General features: G+C 33.7%; 1 protein-coding gene across 1 annotated transcript in view; it reads left to right on the top strand.

Annotated features, from left to right (window-relative positions):
• SOX6 (SRY-box transcription factor 6) overlaps positions 1 to 23,555 on the top strand; it is a 786,620-nt gene that overhangs the window by 436,850 nt on the left and 326,215 nt on the right. Inside the window, 1 exon segment of the mRNA XM_053720627.1 lies at positions 21,330 to 21,419. Coding sequence (XP_053576602.1) covers positions 21,330 to 21,419 — 90 coding nt within the window.

The raw sequence follows: 23,555 nt of genomic DNA, 5'->3' as shown, positions 1-23,555 counted from the left end.
TATTCTTTTTCACTCCATGCCAATTACATTTTACACACTGCATATCAGGAAGGGGCCTTATTCACAATGGTGTGTTAAGATCATGTAGGCTGGAATCACAAGAATGTGAATATGTTGAAACAAACCCATTATATTCAGACAATAAAACATGTTTGTAAACCATATATGGCATTATTAGCAAGATACATGAGGTTGTTTAAATTCCATACACGGATTAGTACAATTAATTATCCTTTTTCTTTTAGTATACTATAATATATGTATAAGAAGCACACATTAACTAGATACGGGACCGATCCCTGGATGCAGGATTAAATGCAGTGTAGAGGTACACAGAATTCTGCATTCATATGTTTAATTAACATAAACAATAAAGTTAAGCATTTTATAAGAGGCATTGGAGAATTATATATATATATATTCATTGCAAAAATGCACCAACGACAATAAATAAAATAAAAAAATACTGACGGAAATTGGCATTATTCATTCGTTTTAGTGTACTCTCCATGCTCTTCAGAGCACATAAGTATTTTAGCTACAAATGTAAATGTTTCACAAAAATTCAGTATTTGTTTGGTTTTAAACTAAACAAATACCGAATAGTGCAGCCAATTTCCCTGAATATTCGGAATGAAAATTTTGTCTGAAATGACATTTTCTTGGCTGCACGTCTAATAAATATATATATCTATAGATAAAATTTAGAGACCACTACAATGTTTTCTTAAATCAGCTTCTCTACCTTTTAACATTGTTTAAAGGTCATACTTTATCCACTCCATTTACCTTTAATGTTTACATTACTGTCCCTTTAAATCTGATTATATTGATAGTGAAACTAACTGGATACTCAACAATCAAGCTTTGGTGGGCTGTAAATCTCCCCCAGAGGAATAAAACAAACAATTGTGTTAGTAAGCACCGGACCACACCCCCCCCCAAACCCCTCCCCCCCAAAAAAACAAATACTGTGCAAAAGTGTACAATAATCTCTTTAGGTTCTCTAAAGAAAATAATAACTTGAAACGTAACAATAGTTTATTGAGACCCCACATTTGAAAGTTTAATGAGTACATGTATTGTAAGGATAATAATTTCATTAGATCACTATTTATATAATGTATGTGAGACCTGGGTCAGCAAAAATACCTAATAAATATGATATATACGGCAAGTGTCCATGAATACAGTAACCAAAGGATTTCATATGACCCAAATTATAAAGCCAAGATTCTTCATATTTAACATCTGCTCTTTTTCTCTTATTTGCTTTTTGTTCAGTGTTTTCTGCTTCCAAATATCAAAAACTGATACCATTGTGTACAATAAGAAACAGTGCAATAACAAATGAAATAGTGCTTTATAGGATACTTTATTCAAATGAAATATCCATCAAGGCTAGGCAGAGGGACTGATCGTTTAATATATTATGCTGCTTGCAGAAGTTGGGTTTGATTCTGCTTGTTCTAGTCACTATTGTTGGTTTGCCAAACCTCATGGTTTCACGGATAGCAGAAGAATGAAGATTGTTGCATTTGTAAGCCTGTAATAAGAGTATATTGTTTCCATTTGGCTCAAATTGATTCACGTAGTAATTTTTGCCTTCTCTGCTGGTGAAACTGAAAAAAAAAACCTGCACTAACCAATGATCCAATTTCAGTGTACGCAGTAAATAAATATAAAGACAGGTTTTGGAGCGACATGTCTTATGCTTTATTATATTTAACAGTAGGATTTATATACAGATGCTAGGAAAATACCAATAGGCAAAAGAAAACAGATCTAGATTTAGCAAAGCAGACAGCTGCCTAGGGATGTGTTTACTCATACAGGCCTGTTAATGGGATTTTGAAATTCACTACCCTTTTTGTATTTAAATGGTAAAAACAACGGTGAGCTCTTTAAACTCTTACTAGGTATTAATTAGTTTCATGGGTAACAGTAGCATTTGCATATGATTGTGGCAATATCACTGAGACATTTTGGGGTGCAACACATGAGAGAGCCAGTGTAACCCTTGTTTGGGTAAATTTATGCTTGCTGATAAGAACAAATGAGAGGTTTTTAGATCACCTTGACACAAGAGTCCTGTTTTTGTAGGTCAGTTTTTAGTGGGTGATTCCATTAAGATTAAAAGTAGCTTAAAGAAAGTGCTATGACTCACCGATATCTTAAAATATCAGATAATATACAGTTGTTAGTTGTGGATATTTAATTTTTCAGTATTATAAAAAATAATGTTCAGCTATTGAATGCTAGCATTGAAATATAAAATGGGACATTTGAATACTGTAAGGACCATTAAAGACACGTGTATCATGTTACAGCCATCAGCCAATCAGAATCTCATATATGAGCTGTTGCACCTGCTCAGAAGGAGCTGTTGCTTCAGAGAGTGTGCATATACATATTTTGTGCACCATCTGATAATAGACTTAAAATATTTTAAAAAATGACATTCTCTATCTAAATCATAAAAGTTTAATTTTGAACTAAGTTTATTGTTAATATTTAATTGTTACATTTGATTTCATGCAGTCTTTCAGGAAGCAAAATTATTAGTATCTAAAAGTTACATTTGCTACTTGAATGTTGGATTCAATATTCTTATATTATATTTAATAATGGGAAATGTAACATTCATTTAAAAAAAAAATGTCACATTTGGTAAATATTCAAGATTCATTTAGAAAAATAACAAATGCAGCCGAGCATGTGTTGTTTGTAAATAATGTGCTAAAACATACACCCATCCTTAAAGTGGCACTAAACACAGTAGATAACAATCAGTAAATGCATAATAAAAATACAATGCAAAAATCACTTAGCTTGAGTTTCATATGAGTAGTAGATTTATTTCGAAGAAATTTTAAAGTTAGTTCTATTTTTCCTCCCACTGCATCATGTGACAGCCATCATCCAACCACAAAATACATATACGTATATTCTGTGAATCTTGCACATGCTCAGTAGCTGCTGGTGCCTCAGAAAGATTGTGCACATTTAGATAATGGAAGAGACTAGAAAAGTTGGTTAAAATTGTGTGCTGTATCTGAATCATGACACTTGACTTGAGTGTCCCTTTAATCTCTACTGTATCATATAGCAACCATTAGCAGATAAATATGGACCCTGCTGAACAGATACAGTCAAATTCAATCGGCAACATCATTTCGATAGGTTCAATAGATTGTGGTTGTTTAATTGGTCCAGTTATTCAAACCTAAGTCATGGAATGTTTGGTTTACTCTGTGTACCTGACAAGTAAACAAATTAATCAAGGGGCCTCAGAAGACGATTGCCTATGTCCTCACAAGCTCTTTAGAAACCTCATTTTGAATATAGAATTATTACATTTCCATTAATCAGTAGAACCTTGGAATGTCAGAGGTTTTGGTTGTTTGGGAAAGCCTTTATTCTGCATAGTACAATTGTCATTTATTGTACAGAAATGATGTATAGTTGAAAACTAGGCTTCTTGAGTATGCAACATTACATAAAGGGTTGTACATGTATAGAACTGACATCCAAAATTATTGGTAGGGAGATCTTGTGTTGCATATTCATGAGGGGATTAGATAAGGCTATATATTTTTGGGGCCCATATGTTAAAGGGATATGAAACCCATTTTTTATATTTCATGATTCAGATAGAGCATGCAATTAAAAGCAACTTTCTAATGTCTAATTCCTATTATTTTTCTTCATTCTCTTGGTATCTTTATTTGAAAAGCAGGAATGTAAGATTAGGAGCCCACCCATTTTTGGTTCAGCACCCTGTGTAGTGCTTGCTGATTGGTGGCTACATTTACTCACCAAATAGCAAGTGCTACCCAGGTACTGAACCAAAAATGAGCCAACTCCTATGCTTACATTCCTGCTTTTCAAATAAAGATTCCAAGAGAACGAAGAAAAATTGATCATTGGAGTAAATTAGTAAATTTGCTTAAAATTGCTGTTGTCTGAATCATGAAAGAAAAACTTTGGGTTTCATATCCCTTTAATGAAAGACTTGATGGGTCTGTTATTTTTTTGTTCTAATCAGTAACCAATTTTTACAAAAGACGTTTAGGAATAAGTCTGATACAGGCTACAGCAAAAGTCTGACTACTCCCATGAAGCAAACGAGAGCACAAGCGGAGTTGGCACTAAAATGCATGCGACAGTTGCTATATTCCATCCTGATCTCAACTGCTTTGAGAAGACCGTCATATTCTCCCAGAGCATCTGTGTCTATGTCAGTGCCCTGCTGTATGGGAAAAGCACACTTTCCTTTCTTGATTTGCTATAAATAGCATGAGATCAACACATTGTACAGCTTCTTCTGGATAGCAAAAACATTTTAAGCCAATTATTTCAAGAAGTAGAAAAATAACCTATACTGACTTATAAATACACGTGCCATGTACATAGCTTTGTAGACAATTAACTCTCTAGCTTCCAGGCTCAGTAAGTGCACACTTCAGATGCACGCTTACCCAACTTTTCAAACAATCACTAAAGTGCCAATAAAAGTGATTCGAATAAATATTTAGACCTAACTGCAGAAGAGTATTTTATTTCTAATGTAATATGCCTTCTTGCTAATTAGCGAATCAGATTAATTAAACAAACTTGGCCAGATCACAAGTGAAGCACAAAAATGCAAGCATTAAAAAAATAGTTAACACAATTTATGTGACAAATTAAAAGTGAACAAATAAACACCTTTAATAACCTTAAAGGGACGGTGTACATCAATTTTCATATAACTGCATGTGATAGACACTACAATGAAGAAGAATATGAACAGATACTCATCTAAAAACCCAGTATAAAACCTTTTAAAACTTACTTAGAAGCTCCAAGTTTAGCACTGTTGATGAAGTTAGGCTGGGACACCCACTGAAAGGGACTGAGAAAGCAGAAAGAGCAGCCACCCCCACTCCCTCCTTCCCTGTATATGAAAAGACAGATTAAACAAACAGGAGCAAACAGGAATCTGTAGACTTCAGTCTACATCTGATACTTCTGGGCTTGGTTAGGAGTCTGGAAATCATCACAATCTTATTAAAAATAAGTAAAACTATACATTGTTACAAAAACACTCCCACATGGGCTATAATAGAAATGCACAGTCTACAAAACATTTATGCAAAGAAAAATCTAGTGTACAAAATAAAATACTTATATTAGGGGAAGCAGTACAGAGTATATATCTTAATATGTGAACAATGTACCTAGTATCCTCAAAGAAAAAAAACACAGTTTATAGTGTAACACTGCACAAGAAAATTAATCTTCAGTAGTAACAGTATGATACATACTACAGAATTTAAAGGGACAGTAAACACCAGAATTTTTGTTGTTTAAAAAGGTAGATAATCCCTTTATTACCCATTCCCCAATTTTGCATAACCAACACAGTCATAATAATACACTTTTAACCTCTGTTATTACCTTGTATCTATGGCTCTGCAAACTGCCCCCCTTATTTCAGTTCTTTTGACAGACTTGCATTTTTAGCCAATCAGTGCTTGCTCTTAGGAGCTTCACGTGCCTGAGCTCAATGTTATCTATATGAAACACATGAACTAACGCCCTCTAGTGATGAAAAGCTGTAAAAATGCTTTCAGATTAGAGGTGGCTTTCAAGGTCTAAGAAATTAGCATATATACCTCCTAGATTTAGCTTTCAACTAAGAATACCAAGAGAACAAAGTAAAATTGGTAATAAAAGTAAATTGGAAAGTTGTTTAAATTACATGCCCTATTTAAATCATAAAAAAATTTTTTTTACTTGACTGTCCCTTTAAATCCAGCTCTGAGATTTTAGTGCAGTGGCACAACAGGATCATAATAGATTAAATTTTTTTAGAACAAATTTCAAACTTTTCCTTTAATTTGCTGGAACTTTGTATCATGTGACAGTCATCAACCAATCACATACTCATATACACATACATATGGCATCAGCCAATCACAGACTCATAGGCATATACATATGGCATCAGCCAATCACAGGCTCATATACATATACATATGGCATCAGCCAATCACAGACTCATATACATATACATATGGCATCAGCCAATCACAGACTCATATACATATTCATATGACATCAGCCAATCACAGACTCATATACATATTCAAATGGTATCAGCCAATCACAGACTCATATACATATGGCATCCGCCAATCACAGACTCATATACATATTCATATGGCATCAGCCAATCACAGACTCATATACATATGGCATCGCCAATCACAGGCTCATATACATATGGCATCAGCCAATCACAGACTCATATACATATGGCATCCGCCAATCACAGACTCATATACATATTCATATGGCATCAGCCAATCACAGACTCATATACATATGGCATCCGCAAATCACAGGCTCATATACATATACATATGGCATCAGCCAATAACAGACTCATATACATATGGCATCCGCCAATCACAGACTCAAATACATATTACATCAGCCAATAACACACTCATATACATATTCATATGGCATCAGCCAACCACAGACTCATATACATATGGTATGCGCCAATCACAGACTCATATACATATACATATGGCATCAGCCAATAACAGACTCATATACATATTCATATGGCATCAGCCAATAACAGACTCATATACATATTTATATGGCATCAGCCAATCACAGTCTCATATACATATAGCATATATACTCTGAACTCATGCTCAGTAATAGCTGATACCTCAGAAAGTCTATATATAAAAATGTAATGCTCTGTCTGACTCATGAAAGTTTAATTTTGACTTTAGTTTATTGATGTTAGAATTTAAAGGGACGGCAAAGTGAAAATTAAAATGTAATGATCCTTATAGAGCATGCAACTTTAAAAAAAATCCAATTAACTTCTAGTATTAAATTTGATTTGTTCTCTTGGTATTTTTTGTTGAAGTGTAAACTTAGGTAGGCTCATGAGTAGCAATGCACTACTGGGAGCCAGCAGAAGAGATCAGGTGAGCAAATTACATGTATATGCAGATCACCAGCTAGCTCCCAGTAGTGCGTTGTTGCTACTGAGCTACCTATGTTTATTCTTCAGCAAAGAATACAAAGAGAACAAAGCAAATCTGATAATAGAAGTAAATTGGAAATATGTTTAAAACCGCATGCTTTGTCGGAATCATTACATTTTAATTTTGACTTTACTATCTCTTTAAAGGGACATGAAACCCAAAAATGTTCTTTCATGATTCAAATAGAACATACAATTTTAAACCACTTTCCAATTTACTTCTATTATACAATTTGCTTCATTCTTTATGTATCCTTTGTTGAAGAAATAGCAATGCCCATGGGTGAGCCAATCACACAAGGCATCAAGGTGCAGCCACCAATTAGCAGCTACTGAGCTTATTTAGATGTACTTTTCAACAACAGATATCAAGAGTATAAAGCAAATTAGATAATAGAAGTAAATTGTAAAGGTCTTTAAAATTGCACGTTCTTTCTAATACAGGAAAGAAAGAAAAAGTGGGGTTCATATCCCTTTAAAGGGACAGTCTACACCAGAATTGCAATTGTTTTAAAAGATAGATAATCCCTTTATTACCCATTCCCCAGTTTTGCATAACCAACACAGTTATATAAATACACTTTTTACCTCTGTGATTATCTTGTATCTAAGCATCTAATTATCTTGTATCTAAGCCCATTATTTCAGTTCTTTTGACAGACATGCATTTTAGCCAATCAGTTCTGGCTCCCTGGAACTTCACGTGCGTGAGCACAGTGTTATCTATATGACACACATGAATTAACACCCTGTAGTGGTGAAAAACTGTCAAAATGCCCTGAAAGAAGAGGCGGCCTTCAAGGGCTTAGAACTTAGCATATGAACCTCCTAGGTTTAGCTTTCAACTAAGAATACCAAGAGAACAAAGCAAAATTGGTGATAAAAGTAAAGTGGAAAATTGTTTAAAATTACATTCTCTATCTGAATCATGAAAGTTTATTTTGGCCTAGACTGTCCCTTTAAGGAGTTAAAATATTACACCAGCACCCACATAGCATTTTTCCTGATGTTCTCTTATGTGAAGTAAGAGAAATGGGTGCTTACAACTAATATCTGTTTAAATCAGATAGATCAGATATTTGTACCCGTCGCCTGTGCATTCTCTCGATTGCTTTAAAAAAACCTGCAAACTGTAGCTTTATTATGCAGCAGTGGCGCTGGCAAGGAATACTTTTTAAACTATAACGTTTTTCACTTTGTCAAAATATGGAAAAAATATATAAATGTTTGGTTTTCCAGTAGGTGTCTGAAATTGTTGCTCCATTTTTAAATAATTACTCACTCAGATGGTAATTGATTAAGTTAATAATACAATTAATCCTTGAATTCTTTCATTCATCAAGTATATGACCCAGTTTGTAGAAAGTAGTAATATACATTGTACCATAACTGAAGGCCATGATATTTTTTGATATACAACTATGCTAAATTGCTCTTTATCTGAAGGAAACCTAGAGGACAGAATTCATAAGAGTTACAATAAACTTGCCAAATATTGATCAGGTAGGTCAAAGGTGACACCAAGCGTCACAAACGAATGAAATCTCTTCACCCTACAGTAAAATTTAATTGGCATCATTGTTTAAATAATTCACATTTTTATGATTTAATCATACCATGAAACTAGCATGAACTTTAACACTGGCAATTTAAAATGTACACATCTATAAAGCGTAGGCGCACTTGTAACAACCTTTGAATATATAGTCACTGTATTCCTGACTTGCCTGGTGTAAAATCCTAGATCATATTTTCACACATCTCAACTAGAATTTCAAAAGATCTATTACAAGATGTTTGAATATCTTTAAAGGAGAGGCTTGTATGGATATGTAATGAGAGTGTAAATATGTTGAGATAATAAGATAATCTACTTTAATTATTTGTAGCAAAAAGATAATGCAATAGACTTTTTATATTTGTTTTGCCACCTTTTCCTATAATTTACATGGTACGCCGCTGTCGTTAAGGGGGTTAAAGAAGCATGTGTACAATAATACTATTGTGTTCAGCCACATAGTTATGTATAAGCAGCCAGCAGTGTAATAATATCTTCTAACATATTAGAGCATTTACATTTTGTACTTTTCTATCCCTTTAATTTTGCTTTCCATGCCCCTTTAATTTAATCTGTTATTGCAACATTATCAAAGATAACTTGTTTTTTTCTTATAATATTAAGTAAATATTTGATAAAGAAGCAGCAGTATATAGTCTATAGTCAACACATATTTCAGTAAATAATGTGTTTATTGAATGATTTCAAAGGAAAAGGATTTATGCCAATAAAAGCATTTGTTGAGTTAATCAGTTGTTTTATTCACTACTTTTCTACATTATTTATTTATGTTTTCAGTTTAAAAAACAATTGCTTTTTTTAAAAGTGCTACTTTCTTATTATAAATTTGCAATGATCAGCCATGGTCTAAGCCTTGAAATAATATTTATACTGTATTTCTCTACATATCCACAAGCAAATGAAGCAAAAATTACACATGCGGCCAACAGTATTGTGTATGTATAAATATTTAATAACTTTTCAAATTGTCTAATCAGAATAAATTGCCATTTAATATAGTTATGGTAAATTATTTGAATAGCAAATGCAAGAGTCTATTAAAAGGTAAATCTGCAGTATTTTAATAATAATAATAATAATTTAAAACATGATCGCTGTCTTGTTTGGAGAAATTATACTGAAAGAGGAACCTTAATTTATTGATTTCAATAAATAAATTAAATACATTAATTAAAAATACAATTTTTGTAATATTAAGTTTTTTTTAAAATTTTCTATTCAATGCACAAATAAAAAAAATAGATTGTTTTGTTTCCATATGTGTATGTAACCTGTTTATGATTAAATGTTATGATAATCGACTTGTCATTTTTTCAACTCAAATCACATTGAGAAAGGCCGTACCACGGCCGAAACGCGTTTGTGCAGTTTTAAATTAATAGTTACTACTCTTATTCACCTTAGGTGCTGCTTTTATTTGCTACCTTGTGTTACCCCTGGCCCTGACGCCGATGATTCCTGCTATCGGCCAGGAATACAGGGGGGTGGCATTTTTGTAGGTGTTTGAGGGGTTATTCTATTGTTGTGGGTAAAATTATAGGTGGTGTTTATCACCTTATTATCACATATTTTAACTTTATGAATAAAAATTAATAGTTTTTTTAATAATCTGTCACTTACTAGCAGTGCCAATACGCTGTTATAATGATAGGTGTAAGAGTGCTTATTAATCCCCTCTTTGTCCTCCTCTCCCTTTCCCTGTTTTCGATAAATGTAATCTTAGTTTCAGTGTTCTTGTTATGCTCTTTTTAAGAGACAATCATAATTTTATATAGAAAGACAGATGATAGATAGATATATATAGAAAGATAGATAGACGTACGGATGGATAGATGGACAGACGGACGGACAGTGGGACAGACGGATAGATGGATAGATTAGATAATTAGATATATGATGAATAGTTTGGATAGATAGATGGATGGATAGATAGATAAAACAAATATATTGTTGTTGTTGATATTATTATTATTATTTTTACAGCACCACCACATTTGAAGTGCTGGATACTTGTATTGGCATACATAAATAGTACTGTTTTGAGTGGTGAATTTTGTATATACTGCTTGACCATCACTCAACGGTGGTAATATCAACAAATACCCTATGTAGTCTTCATAGCTAATGTGAAAGTGCAGTTATTTTGAGATTAGCCAAACAAGATTAGCAAGTCATTTTGAAAATCTCCAGATTATAATAATACAAACAAATCTAAATTAAAAACACAAATCCTGAGCCAGACAGGGTTTCTGATTTTTTTTTTTTTTTTGTGTAAATGAATGTATCAGTATATTATTCAATGGGAAAAACTGTGCAAATAAGTAAGCTTTGTTAAATAATAACTTATACTGTAGTATTATCGTACAACACTTAGAATTGTATTGGGGAATTTGCTAAATAATTCTTAGGATTCTGCATAAACTGACAAAACGCGTTGATAAACTTTATTATCATTTTTTATCTTTGGATCAAAATTTCTAAACAGCTCATCTAGTTAATACAGAAATAGTTCAGTCATTAGGCATAACACGCATGTGGCAGTGATCATTATTTTCATTGATATGGTTGTTAAAAATAGGCCTCGGCATACTGTGGCAGTTTATTAAGTCTTAAAAAGTCAAAGCTGATTTGCAATAATAACGTTTGACATTTGGGGCTTTGATGTTCGTCTGCTACACTTTCACATTTAGATTTTCTTTTATGTGTGTCTACCATGAAAAAATAACAAAACACACACATGGCAGGATTTTTTTTCTTCATAGCATGATTTCAAAGGAAGTAATGAGAATATTTAAGTAAATTAAAAATAATTTGTAGCTCTGTGGATAAATTGGAGGGAGCATTGCTTGGAAAGGAATTACATTAAGTTTTACTACCTTTTTATAATAGTTAATGTGTGTCATGGGACTAATCACTTAAAATATTATGAAATTAAAGGGGGGAAATCTCAAAAGTTTTAAACTAAACTGAGTCTACACAGTGGTATATTTTTGAAAACACAATTGGAATTTGATATTTTTCTAAAAAAATAAAATAAAAATTAAAAAGTAGATTAGAATGGATTTTATATTTTGGAATTAGTATTTCCACATGAGATGGGCCATTGAAATGTAAGGTCTTGTTGTTGAACAGTTTTTCCTAACTGTATATACCAAAGGTATTTTAGAAAGACAATGCCTTGCATGTTACAGGTATCAGATTCAGGTTTGCAGCGGTAAAGCTGTCTTAAATTAGCCAGGAATGTCCGTGATAATCCACATAAGTTCTTCTCTTATCAATGTTCTCCAACAGTGAGCAGGATTCCAACCATTCCATGGCTGATTGAATACTCAGTGAACAAATCTTAATTATTTTCAGCACTGTACTCTGCCTATGAAGATAACCTTCACGTGTTACATCTACATTTGACCTCTTTCTTTGTAGTTGGTCTTCCTTGCATCACCAGGGATTTATGTTTGTGAAGTTTTGAGAGTCTGATATTCTCTGGAATGTCTTCTTGATACAGGCATGCTATGTTATTTCTCTATATAAATGCAAAATAAAACAATTTGATTAATTACATAAAATAGAATCTAGCACATAATAGATATATGGTGTTACATTTAATCTAAACGAAAAATAAAAGGCTCATAGGGATCTGTCAATATCCACCATCAAACTAATCAGATTTAACTTAATCTTTCATGCAAGAATATTTAACATATTTTAATAAAGTTTGTTCATATGCATGATATTTTTTAAATAAAATGTCCCTTTAAAGCTAAATAAATTGTTTGCTTAACCAAATGCTAAAAATATATTTACCTGTAAAATGTTGCTCAACTACTGAGACTACAGTGTGCAAACGACCATTAGTGTATTTCACGACCATCAAAGAAAACAACAAGGCAATATCTAAGAGCACTTACTGTTTTTTAAACAAATCACATAAAAAAACAAATAACTCCTTTACATCAATCATTTTGTTAATTTGGGAAAAAGGAGAAATAACAAGACCACGTTCATTTTATAGTTAGAAACCATTTTCCAAACATATTACAAGCTATAAATTGAGTAAACAAAATTAGTCCTGATATCAATATCTGATAAGAGTTGATTTAGTGATACAAATGATTGTATATGCTAAGAAAGATTATTATAAAAAATATCTCTGAGGTGTCTGAATTAGATTAGAAACTACCGAAAAAACCTTCTAGGTTGATGTAAACAACATAAGAGAAGCCTTCAATGAAGAAGGTGTCCTCCTTGCTCACATGTCTTAGAGAGATGCACTTGTCCCACACTGATGAGGTCAGAGAGGATGAAAAGTAATTCTGGGGTTTATTCCTTACTCTCATGCAGAGGACAACTGCCTGGTATTTCAGGGATAAACTGTCTTTTTGACAGGATCAGAGTGATATACTATAGGATATTTCTCCTCTTTGAAAGGCTTAATAAACTAAAAGAGACTGCACTCTGAGTGTCACTGGCCTGCTGAGCAAGTAAGGAAGATTTTCCAACTTATGTTCCTCTATTTTCTTTTTTATGTAGAAGACAAAACATATATTTATTGACATAAAGAGTTTAGAGATCATTTTTGGGATAGTTTTTATAATGAGAGATGTTTGAATTTGGGATTTATATATAAATATAACTTTGATTTGCTTCATACAAGAAAATATATTTTACTCATATGGTTTTCTTTATAATAAATGTTGATATAGTCTAAAAACTCTCACTGCTCCATAAATCAGCTTAATGGTACTATCATTTAAGATTTAGTGTTACCCTGTTTTGGAATCTGTGCTTCAGACCAAGAATTATGTAATGGTCTTAGTTTTCATTATATAAGAAAATATAATTTCATGCTGTTATTATGTTGCTGAGTTTTCACATCTTTAAAAAGACAGAGAAAAAAACAACAACATTTGTTAGTCCTGGAAGTTGTTGTTTGAGTTTAGGAATGTTAAATAGCTGTTCATCCTATTAACCTGCCAGTTGTAGTCACTCTTTTGCCCTTTTACACTTTTTCCTCTCATATAGTGGTGGAAACTTTATTCCATTTCAAATCTGGTACTGTACACTAGATTTTTTCTTTGAATAAATGTTTTGTAGATGACGCATTAATACAGCCCATCTTGGAGGGGTTTTGTAATAATGTATAAACTTGCTTTTTTTATAATAACGTGTTGATTTTCAGACTCCTAACTAAGCCCCAAAGTTTCAGATGTAGACAGAAGTCTACAGGTTCCTGCTTTCCCCTGTTTGTTTAATGGGTCTTTTCATATGCAGGGGAAGGGGGTGTCTGCTCTTACTGCTTTCTCAGCCCCTTTTAATGGGTGTCCCAGCCTTACCACATCAACAGTGCTAAACTGGGAGCTTCTAAGTAAGTTTTTAAAAGTTTTTTTTTTACTGGATTTTTATATCAGTATCTGTGCATATGCTTCTTTATAGTAGGTTCTATTACATGCAGTTATATGAAAATTGTTGTATGTTGTCCCTTTAACTTCCTGCCTGCAGTGATAACTTTTCCAAAAATATCGTTTTGCAACAAGACGCTTCTCTTTATATGTAAAATGCAGCTCTAAACATTTGAAGCTTAAAGGGCCATAATACCCAAATAATACCCAAATGTTTAAACACTTGAAAGTGATGCAGCATAGCTGTAAAAAGCTGACTAGAAAATATCTCCTGAACATCTCTATGTAAAAAAGAAAGATATTTTACCGCAAAAGTTCCTCAGTAGCCACCTCCCATTGGAGGATTTCTAAGCAGCATATTAGTATGCCTGTCCTGGGACAGCTGAAAGGATAAGCCTCGTGAACTCTCATATTATTTCACCAATCAGGTAAAGGAAGCTTACTATGAAATCTCATGAGAGTTAAGTCAAATCTCATGAGATCACAGTAAGAGTTCATGACCTCAGCACTGCTGATGCTGATTGGCTGCTGTTCATTTCTTCATTTTTTTTTTTTATTTTTACCTGCAGCTGGGAGCAGGTGAAGTATAACTTTTTACACAGAACTTACTCTGCTGAGCTGAGGAGATTGTGAGGTAAAATATCTTCCTTTTTTACATAGAGATGCTCAGGTGATATTTTCCTGTCAGCTTTTTACAGTTATACTGCATCAGTTTCAAGTGATTTAGCATATGAGTATTATGTCCCTTTAACTTTCATGTCCTTTTCATAAATGTTTCTGATTTACAATGATTGACATCGAAGTGTCACCTTGATCTTACCCCTTGGCTTTGCAAGAAAACTAATAAGCAATGTGAAGCCTAGTTGTAACCTTTACACCAGCCCTTGCTCTGTCTCTAGTTTAGCAAATAACCTTAGTCATGGGGTGCCATACAACGGTTTATAGTTTACCCTTTCAGAAATGTTGTCCTGTCGATATTTTAAATTTATAAAAAAGAAAGTCTGGGATTATATTCCTTTTTTTACTGCAATTTGAAGGTGTCAGATTCTGAATTTCATTCCTGAGAGTAAAACTATTATGTTGTGTGCTGTTTTTAACTTTTTATTTTGATACTGGGAAGTCAACATTTTGTCTGAGTTTTCTTTAAGACCAATAAGAATTCTATTTATTTATATTCTAAGAGCTAAACTGTAGTTGACAATATTTTAAATGCACCCCGATATGTAATTAGTACAATGAATTAAGGGGTGCAAAATATATATTTTATAGATCTTTATATTATTACTGCTAAACATGAAGTTCGCACAGATTGTAAATGCTCCAAATTATTTTACGCAATTATATTTCTGCGTTCACATCTCAAATTGAAAAGATTCTACATTGTTGTCAGAAGGTCAATACAAAATTAAATAAATGTTATGCAATAAAACTAAAATTAAAGATAATTGGAATTCTTTATATTTTGTTTGGGCACCTTGATAACATTTTTATTCATTGAAGATATAATTTAATTGGTAGCAATAGGCGTATACACATACGCCTAAAGCCTATATTTGCAGATGAAGGAGGCTTGAATTGTTTTGATGAACAACAGAAACGACTCTTTCTCATCAGATTACGATATCCCTTTAAAGACCAAATTATAATGTTGTATTGGTAATTGGTGGTTATTTGAGGATTCTTCTGTTATCGGGCCAAAGCCGATAAAAAGTAATATATGCTCCTAATTGTTAAAATTAGATTCTTTGTTTTTATTGCATAACAAGTATTTTGATAACTTACAGCTTCTTAATTTCTCTTCACTTGCTGAAAGATATAATTACTAAATAAATTGCCTTTTCTGCTGAAATATTACCCAAAAACATTTCCAAGCTGTGTTGTCTTTCAATCTTTCAAGGGAAACTTGTGCAAATGTGTTGCAATTAAAACCTACTTAGTCATTCTGTGGTTGCGGCCTGCAGTTTCAAAACAGCAATCAGCAGTGCAGCAACATACCACAGCCTGTATGTGATAACATGGTACTTGGTACTATCTCTATCTATCTATCTATCTATCTATCTATCTATCTATTTATCTATTTATCTATCTATCTATCTATCATCTATCTATCTATCTATCATCTATCATCTATCTATCTAATTTATCTCTCTCTATATCTATCTATCTATCTATCTATCTATCTATCTATCTATCTATCTATCTAATTTATCTCTCTATATCTATCTATCTATCTATCTATCTCTATCTATTATCTATATATCTCTCATCTCTCTCTCTCACTCTCTCTCTCTCTCTTTCTCTCTACCTCTATATCTATCTATCTATCTATCTATCTATCTATCTATCTATCTATCTATCTATCTATCATCTATCTATCGCCTATCTCTATATATCTATATCTATCTATCTATCTATCTATCTATCTATCTATCTATCTATTATCTATCCATCATCTATCTATCTATCTATCTATCTATCTATCTATTATCTATCCATCATCTATCTATCTATCCTTATATGTTGTTTTTGTTTTTCATGAAAAAAGATGTTTATGTTTATATTGAAATTAACAAAAAGGGCTGGTCAGTGGGATAAAAACGCAATGGCTGACAAGTGGAATTCCCATTGATTTATTGGTGCACAGAAACACACTACACAAGCATAAAAGTAAAGTTTTTGTTCCCTTAGGCAGAGGAACCCATACAACCAAAAAAAGGTAACAAGATAATGCAATAGCACTTAGTCTGAACTTCAAATGAGTAGTAGATTTTTTTTTCTGGCAACTTTCAAAGTTATGTCTTTTTTCACTCCTATATCATGTGACAGACATCAGCCAATCACAAATGCATATACTTATATTCTGTGAATTATTGCACGTGCCCAGTAGGAGCTGGTAACCTAAAAAGTGTAAATATAAAAATACTGTGCACATTTTGTTAATGGAAGTAGCTGTATCTGAAAATAAAAGTTTCATTTTGACTTGAGTGTCCCTTTAATGTCCTAAAAAAGGGGCATTGAAGACAACTTTTTTTTGTTTTTGCATCTAAAAAGAGAGTATACATATATCATAAAAAGGACCACACACACCTCATAAACAGCAAATCACAGCTCACTGTCTCAAGTAGGGTTGCTACCTTTAGTTCAGACCAGACCCGAACACTCTTGCGCCGTGCACAGCACAGCAAAAAACATTTTGCAAAGTACACACTATGTATAATAGCACATAAACACAAACTCACACTGTCACACACACTCTCACACACTCTCACACACACTCACACTCACACACCCTCACACACTCTCACACACCCTCACACACCCTCACACACTCTCACACACCCTCACACACTCTCACACTCTCACACACTCTCACACATCCTCACACACTCTCACACACTCTCGCACACCCTCACACACTCTCACACACCCTCACACACTCGCATACACCCTCACACACCCTCACACACTCTCACACACTCTCAAACACCCTCATACACTCTCACAAACTATCACACACTCTCACACACTCTCACACACTCTCACACACACTCACACACCCTCACACACCCTCACACACTCTCACACACTCTCAAACACCCTCATACACTCTCACATGCTCTCACACACTCTCACACACTCTCATACACTCTCATACACCCCCACACACCCTCACACACTCTCACACACTCTCACACACTCACACACCCTCACACACTCTCACACACTCTCTCTCACAAAGTCTCATACACACTATGTATAATAGCACATAAACACAAACTCACACTCTCACACACTCTCACACACTCTCTCTCACAAAGTCTCATACACACTATGTATAATAGCACATAAACACAAACTCACACTCTCACACACTCTCACACACTCTCTCTCACAAAGTCTCATACACACTATGTATAATAGCACATAAACACAAACTCACACTCTCACACACTCTCACACACTCTTACACACTCTCACACACTCTCACACACTCTCTCTCACAAAGTCTCATACACACTATGTATAATAGCACATAAACACAAACTCACACTCTCACACACTCTCTCTCACAAAGTCTCATACACACTATGTATAATAGCACATAAACACAAACTCACACTCTCACACACTCTCACATACTCTTACACACTCTCACACACTCTCACACACTCACACACTCTCTCTCACAAAGTCTCATACACACTATGTATAATAGCACATAAACACAAACTCACACATAGATATTCACACTCTCACACACTCTCTCTCACAAAGTCTCATACACACTCTAAATTGTAAGTTGCATATAAATCATTAAAGTTTTGTTATGATGTACCTTTAAGATTTTTTTTTCCTAAATAGTAAAAACCCACATGTATATTTATCATAGTAATCAAAAGTAATTTAAATGTATTTACAGTCTTTATTCCGTAAACCTACAATGACAAATTTGCTGATATACATAAGATTTTCATCTGTGACCAATGTAAATTTGCCCATTCTATAAGGATTGTCTTGCCAACTGTAGACATGACCTAAATGCGTGGTGATTGCTCCAGATTACGTGGTACATTTCTAGCAAGTGTGGATTAAGTTACTATCCCCAGGATTTATATCTGGGAAAAAATGGCATTTGGTTTAATGAGCAATGAATTCAACAAAACCTTAACTGCTAAGTCTGTCACTAGTAATCTTGCATTCAGACACCGAACACACGCATGTTCCAAATACTTCATCATCACATTTTGGTAGCAATAATGCTTTACTTTCTACTCTAGGATCAATGCAAGTCAATTTTTGTTCCTTTATGCCAAGCAATGTCTACCCATTTAGGACATTTTCCAGCAGCAGGGTATTATGTATCACCCCTACCTAACTTAATGAAAGCTTAGATACTTTGCACAATCTGGTAATATAAACACTGAAATTGTTTTAAAACCTCTTGGTAATATTGTTTAATTTAAAACTCAGCCATTCATCATAAGTTGAAATATAAGATGGACTCCAATCAAGGGGTTGGTTTGAAATGGATCTTGATTGACGAACAATCATTGAAGAAAAAAGGTTAAGGCATTTTTTAAACTAGAAAATTGTATCATATGCTTATATTGTCACTAGAGTTTTGCTATTCAGTGTGGAATCATTCTTTCTTAGTTGTTCTTAAAGGGGCAGTATACACCAATTTTTATATAACTGCATGAAATAGACACAACTATAAAGAATAAGATGCACAGATACGAATATAAAAATCCAGTATAAAACTTTCGAAAAACTTACTTAGAAGCTCTCAGTTTAGCTCTGTGAAAAGGTAGCTGGAAAGCCCACTGCAAGTAGATATCTGTCAGTATTCTCCTAAAACTTTGGGGCTTGGTTAGGAGTCAGAAAATCAGAGCAATGTTATTAAAAATAAGCAAACTATATATTAAAAAAAAAAAAAAAAAATATCTTTATGGGCTATATAAATAGATCATCTACAAAACATTTATGCATTGAAAAAATGAGTGTATAATGTCCCTTTAAAGGGACATGATTTCAACATTAAAATTTCATAATTCAGGTAAGCAGATAATAAAAAAAATTAAAAAAAAATCCAATTTACTTCTTTTATGAAATAACCTTTTTTTTCTTTTGCATCCTTTTTATATATTTAGCTCCTTTGTGTAAGAGAATCCAAGTTAGGAGGGTACACGTGTCTTGAACACTATATATATTTAATATATATATATATATATAATCATATTGCAAATCATATTGCAAACCCTCCATCTAGTGCTTAAGACGTGTGTCTTAAACTAGAGCAAATATGCTCTCAAGGAAAGAAGCTAAGTTTTATCAATAGATGCCAAGAGAAAGGGTATATTTTATAAATTGTTCACTGTATCTGATCCATGAAAGTTTAATTTTGATGTCCATGTCCTTATAAAGGAACTTTGTGAAATCCAATTCATATTTGAATAGATAAAGGGCTTGGATAGGGTGGGAAAAATGTTCACCTTTACATTCATTCTCAAATTCAAGGGTCATAATAGTAAAAAACAATGACAACTGCTCTGGACCTGCAGAGCACTATTGGCCCTGAGCTGAAACTGATTCAAATCAGCAGTGACAATTACACCTGTGCTCTAAGGATCGGATTTTAAAACCAGTGCTCTAATGCACCCATTACTTTTCATGTTGGGTGAGCACACTTGAGAATATCTGTTCAGGTTTGTATGTGAGTTAGGGTTTTTTTTTTCCACTTTTTTTTTCACTGATGAGATGGTTATATTTATGTTTTGTATATATCACTGTTTATGTATTGTGTTCACTGTGCTTGGGAGGTTGCTATGACAACCTTTGGCGTTTTTTTCCACGTTGTGGGGGGTGGGGTCTTCATTTTGTTTGCATTGGTGTTGTATAAAGGGATGCATCTTGCATGTGTCCTCTGTCTGAGGAAGGGGATACGGTCCCCCGAAACGTCACAGAAATAAATATTTTTGATTGAAAGGGACCAGTGAGTGCAGCCATTTGTTCATTGATACTATATATATATAGTATATATATATAACATATATATATTATATATACTAGGTACATAGAAAATGTAAAAATAAAAATATTATTTTCTTGTATGTGAAGTATTTCCTAAAGCTATCCTATGCTTCCGTGCAGTTGATCTAGTGCATTTTTGGGTTAGCACACAAACCGATAAATAGAAGACTTTCTTTAGTGGATCTCATAGAAGTCTATGGGGATGAGGGAGTTAGCAGGCAGCTATATCCAAAGTCTCCTTGTATTACCAGCACTAACTTGGGAGTAATAATTTTTTTCAAATCAAGAAAATAAAACATTGCTGGGTAATAGGGAACAATATCTAGTGCCACCTACGGTATCAAATGCCATCAATAGGCAGCATATGGTGTAGATTGCTGAATTCTATTTTAACTGTAAGATACAAAAGAAGAAAAAGAAATGTAGCCTCCTCCAGTGTTAGATCCAATATCGCATACCAATTCTCCTAACCAGAGTGTTCAGGAAAATAAAAACTTAACTTTTAGTCATCCATTTAAAGTAAGAAGATAAAAACACTTAAAAGTGCAACAATAAAAGCATAACCCCAGGGAATCGTGGGTACCTATTTATACACTATAATCTAAACAGATAAAGCAAGCACAATATGGGTAACTATCCCCATTAATGCAACAGCCTCTTGGCATTATTCCTCACTGTATTGGGATGTATTTCTAGAAGGAACAACAATAATGTTCAGTGCTTATTTCTGAGAATTAATTATACTGTTTGTGTTTCACAGATTCTACTTGTATGGAGAAACTTCTTTCTAAAGACTGAAAGAGAAAATGGAACGGCCTGAACACAAGTGAGCTTCTGGGAGAAATTAAAGGTAAATCACTTTTTTATGCATCAGTTCCTCGCTAAAGTGTCAGTATTAGCCGGGTTTAGGCGTGGCACGATATCCGTGTTTTGTGGGAGGAACATAGTTTTTACAGACTTTAGCATCCTTATTACGAAAGGCTTTTTTCCCCAGATTATAAACAGTGACATCTATAATGACCTTGTCACACCCTATCTCGCTTGAATTAACTTTTTCTAATTTAGAAGCATTGCTATTTTATAAACCTGTTTTGACCTGTTCACATAACATATATTGGCACCAGTGTTCCCCCTAAGGTCAGATTTTTTTGAGCAGCCCAGCTGTGAAACAGTTAATAAGGTAACCATACCTTGCTGTCTGCATTGTGTAGAGTTTGCTGACTCCAGGGTGTGGTTCCCTTATTAACTGTTTCACTGCCACTCACAAAATCAAGCCTTAGAGAGAACGCTGGCACAAAATTGGCAGCTCACACTGTGGGTTTTTCCCTTGAAGGATCTCAGCTGGTTAATAAAAACATGATTCATTTTTAACTTCATAAAAAGTTAAAGGATTACTAACTTATTTTTTTTCAGTATAAATCGGAAAAAACGTTTTACATTTAAAAATATCATAACAATGTAATGTACCTTGTTATTGTTTGAAACCAAAGCTCCCTTTTGCAGTAATATCATATTTTATTATATCCCCATGACATCACGTCCATCCAGCCCTCAAATGTGGGCCGTCTAAAGGGCTAAGAACTCACCAATCGGATGTGTTTTTTTGCATATAATTAAATTATAGTATCCGGATTCAACGCATTAGCTATACCATTTCATTCATCTTGCATGCGCATATTTGTGGCACTCAAGGCCGACATGATAGCCTAACATCTTCTTCCACTTAAGATGGTGACGTATTCCGATGACGTTGCGCTAACTCGCTCATGCGCAATACATCTAGGAGGTCTCCATCTTACAACTGCAGTTGTCAGCCCGGATTGGGAATCCGTAAACGGCAGGACAACACAGTGGGTTTGAAAAAATCAATTATTTTAAACTTATATATTGTGAAAAACAGTACATATTTAATACAGCATCCACATTATAAAAAGCTTGTTTAACATGCATACTCGTGTGAGATACCCATTACAGTGTCCCTTTAAATGTTTAGCAAATCTGACATCAAGGTGATGGAAACCAACACTGCTTAAATATCTCTTTTGTAAGCCTAGTAACTTGCCAATACTTGTACAAATTATGTTTTAGTTTTTCATTGCCTTTAAATAGTACCTTGTCATTTTTTATCTCACAATTACCTCGCTTGTCATTTTACCTCACAATTTCCTCAGCTCACCAGAGTAAGTGCTGTGTGTAAAAAGTTATACTCAGCTGCTGCCCAGCTGCAGTTAAAAAAAAAATATGAAAGAAATGAACAGCAGCCAATCAGCATCAATAGTGCTGAGGTCATGAACTCTTTTACTGTAATCTCATGAGATTTCACTTAAAGGGACAGTCTACCATAGAATTGTTGTTGTTTTAAAAAATATAGATAATTCCTTTATTACCCATTCCCAGTTTTGCATAACCAACACCTGTTATATTTATATACTTTTTACCTCTGTGATTATTACCTTTGTATCTTGGAACCTTCTTCCAGCCCCCCTGATCACATGACTGTGACTGATTATTATCTATTGTCTTAAATTTAGCATTGTTTTGTGCTAACATCTTAAAGGGCCATAATACTCAAATGTTTAAACACTAGAAAGTTGATGCAGTATAGGTGTAAAAAGCTGACTAGAAAATATCACCTGAACATCTCTATGTAAAAAAGAAAGATATTTTACCTCAAAAGTTTCTCAGTAGCCACATCCCATTGTAAAGGACTTCTAAGCAGCAAATCAGCGGAAGGAGTGAGTTTGCGTGCACACTCACCTTATTTCCCTATTCAGCTTAAGGAAGTTTACAATGAAATCTCATGAGAGTTGTGAAATCTCATGAGATCACAGTAAAAGAGTTCATGACCTCAGCTGATTGGCTGCTGTTTCATTTCTTCATTTTTTTATTTTTTTTTACCTTCAGCTGAGCAGTAGCTGAGTATAACTTGTTACACAGAATTTACTCTGCTAAGCTGAGGAAGTTGTGAGGTAAAATATCTTTCTTT

Source organism: Bombina bombina, chromosome 7, assembly GCF_027579735.1.
Source record: "Bombina bombina isolate aBomBom1 chromosome 7, aBomBom1.pri, whole genome shotgun sequence".
Classification (NCBI taxonomy): Eukaryota; Metazoa; Chordata; class Amphibia; order Anura; family Bombinatoridae; genus Bombina; species Bombina bombina.
This window is presented reverse-complemented; position numbering and strand designations above follow the sequence as displayed.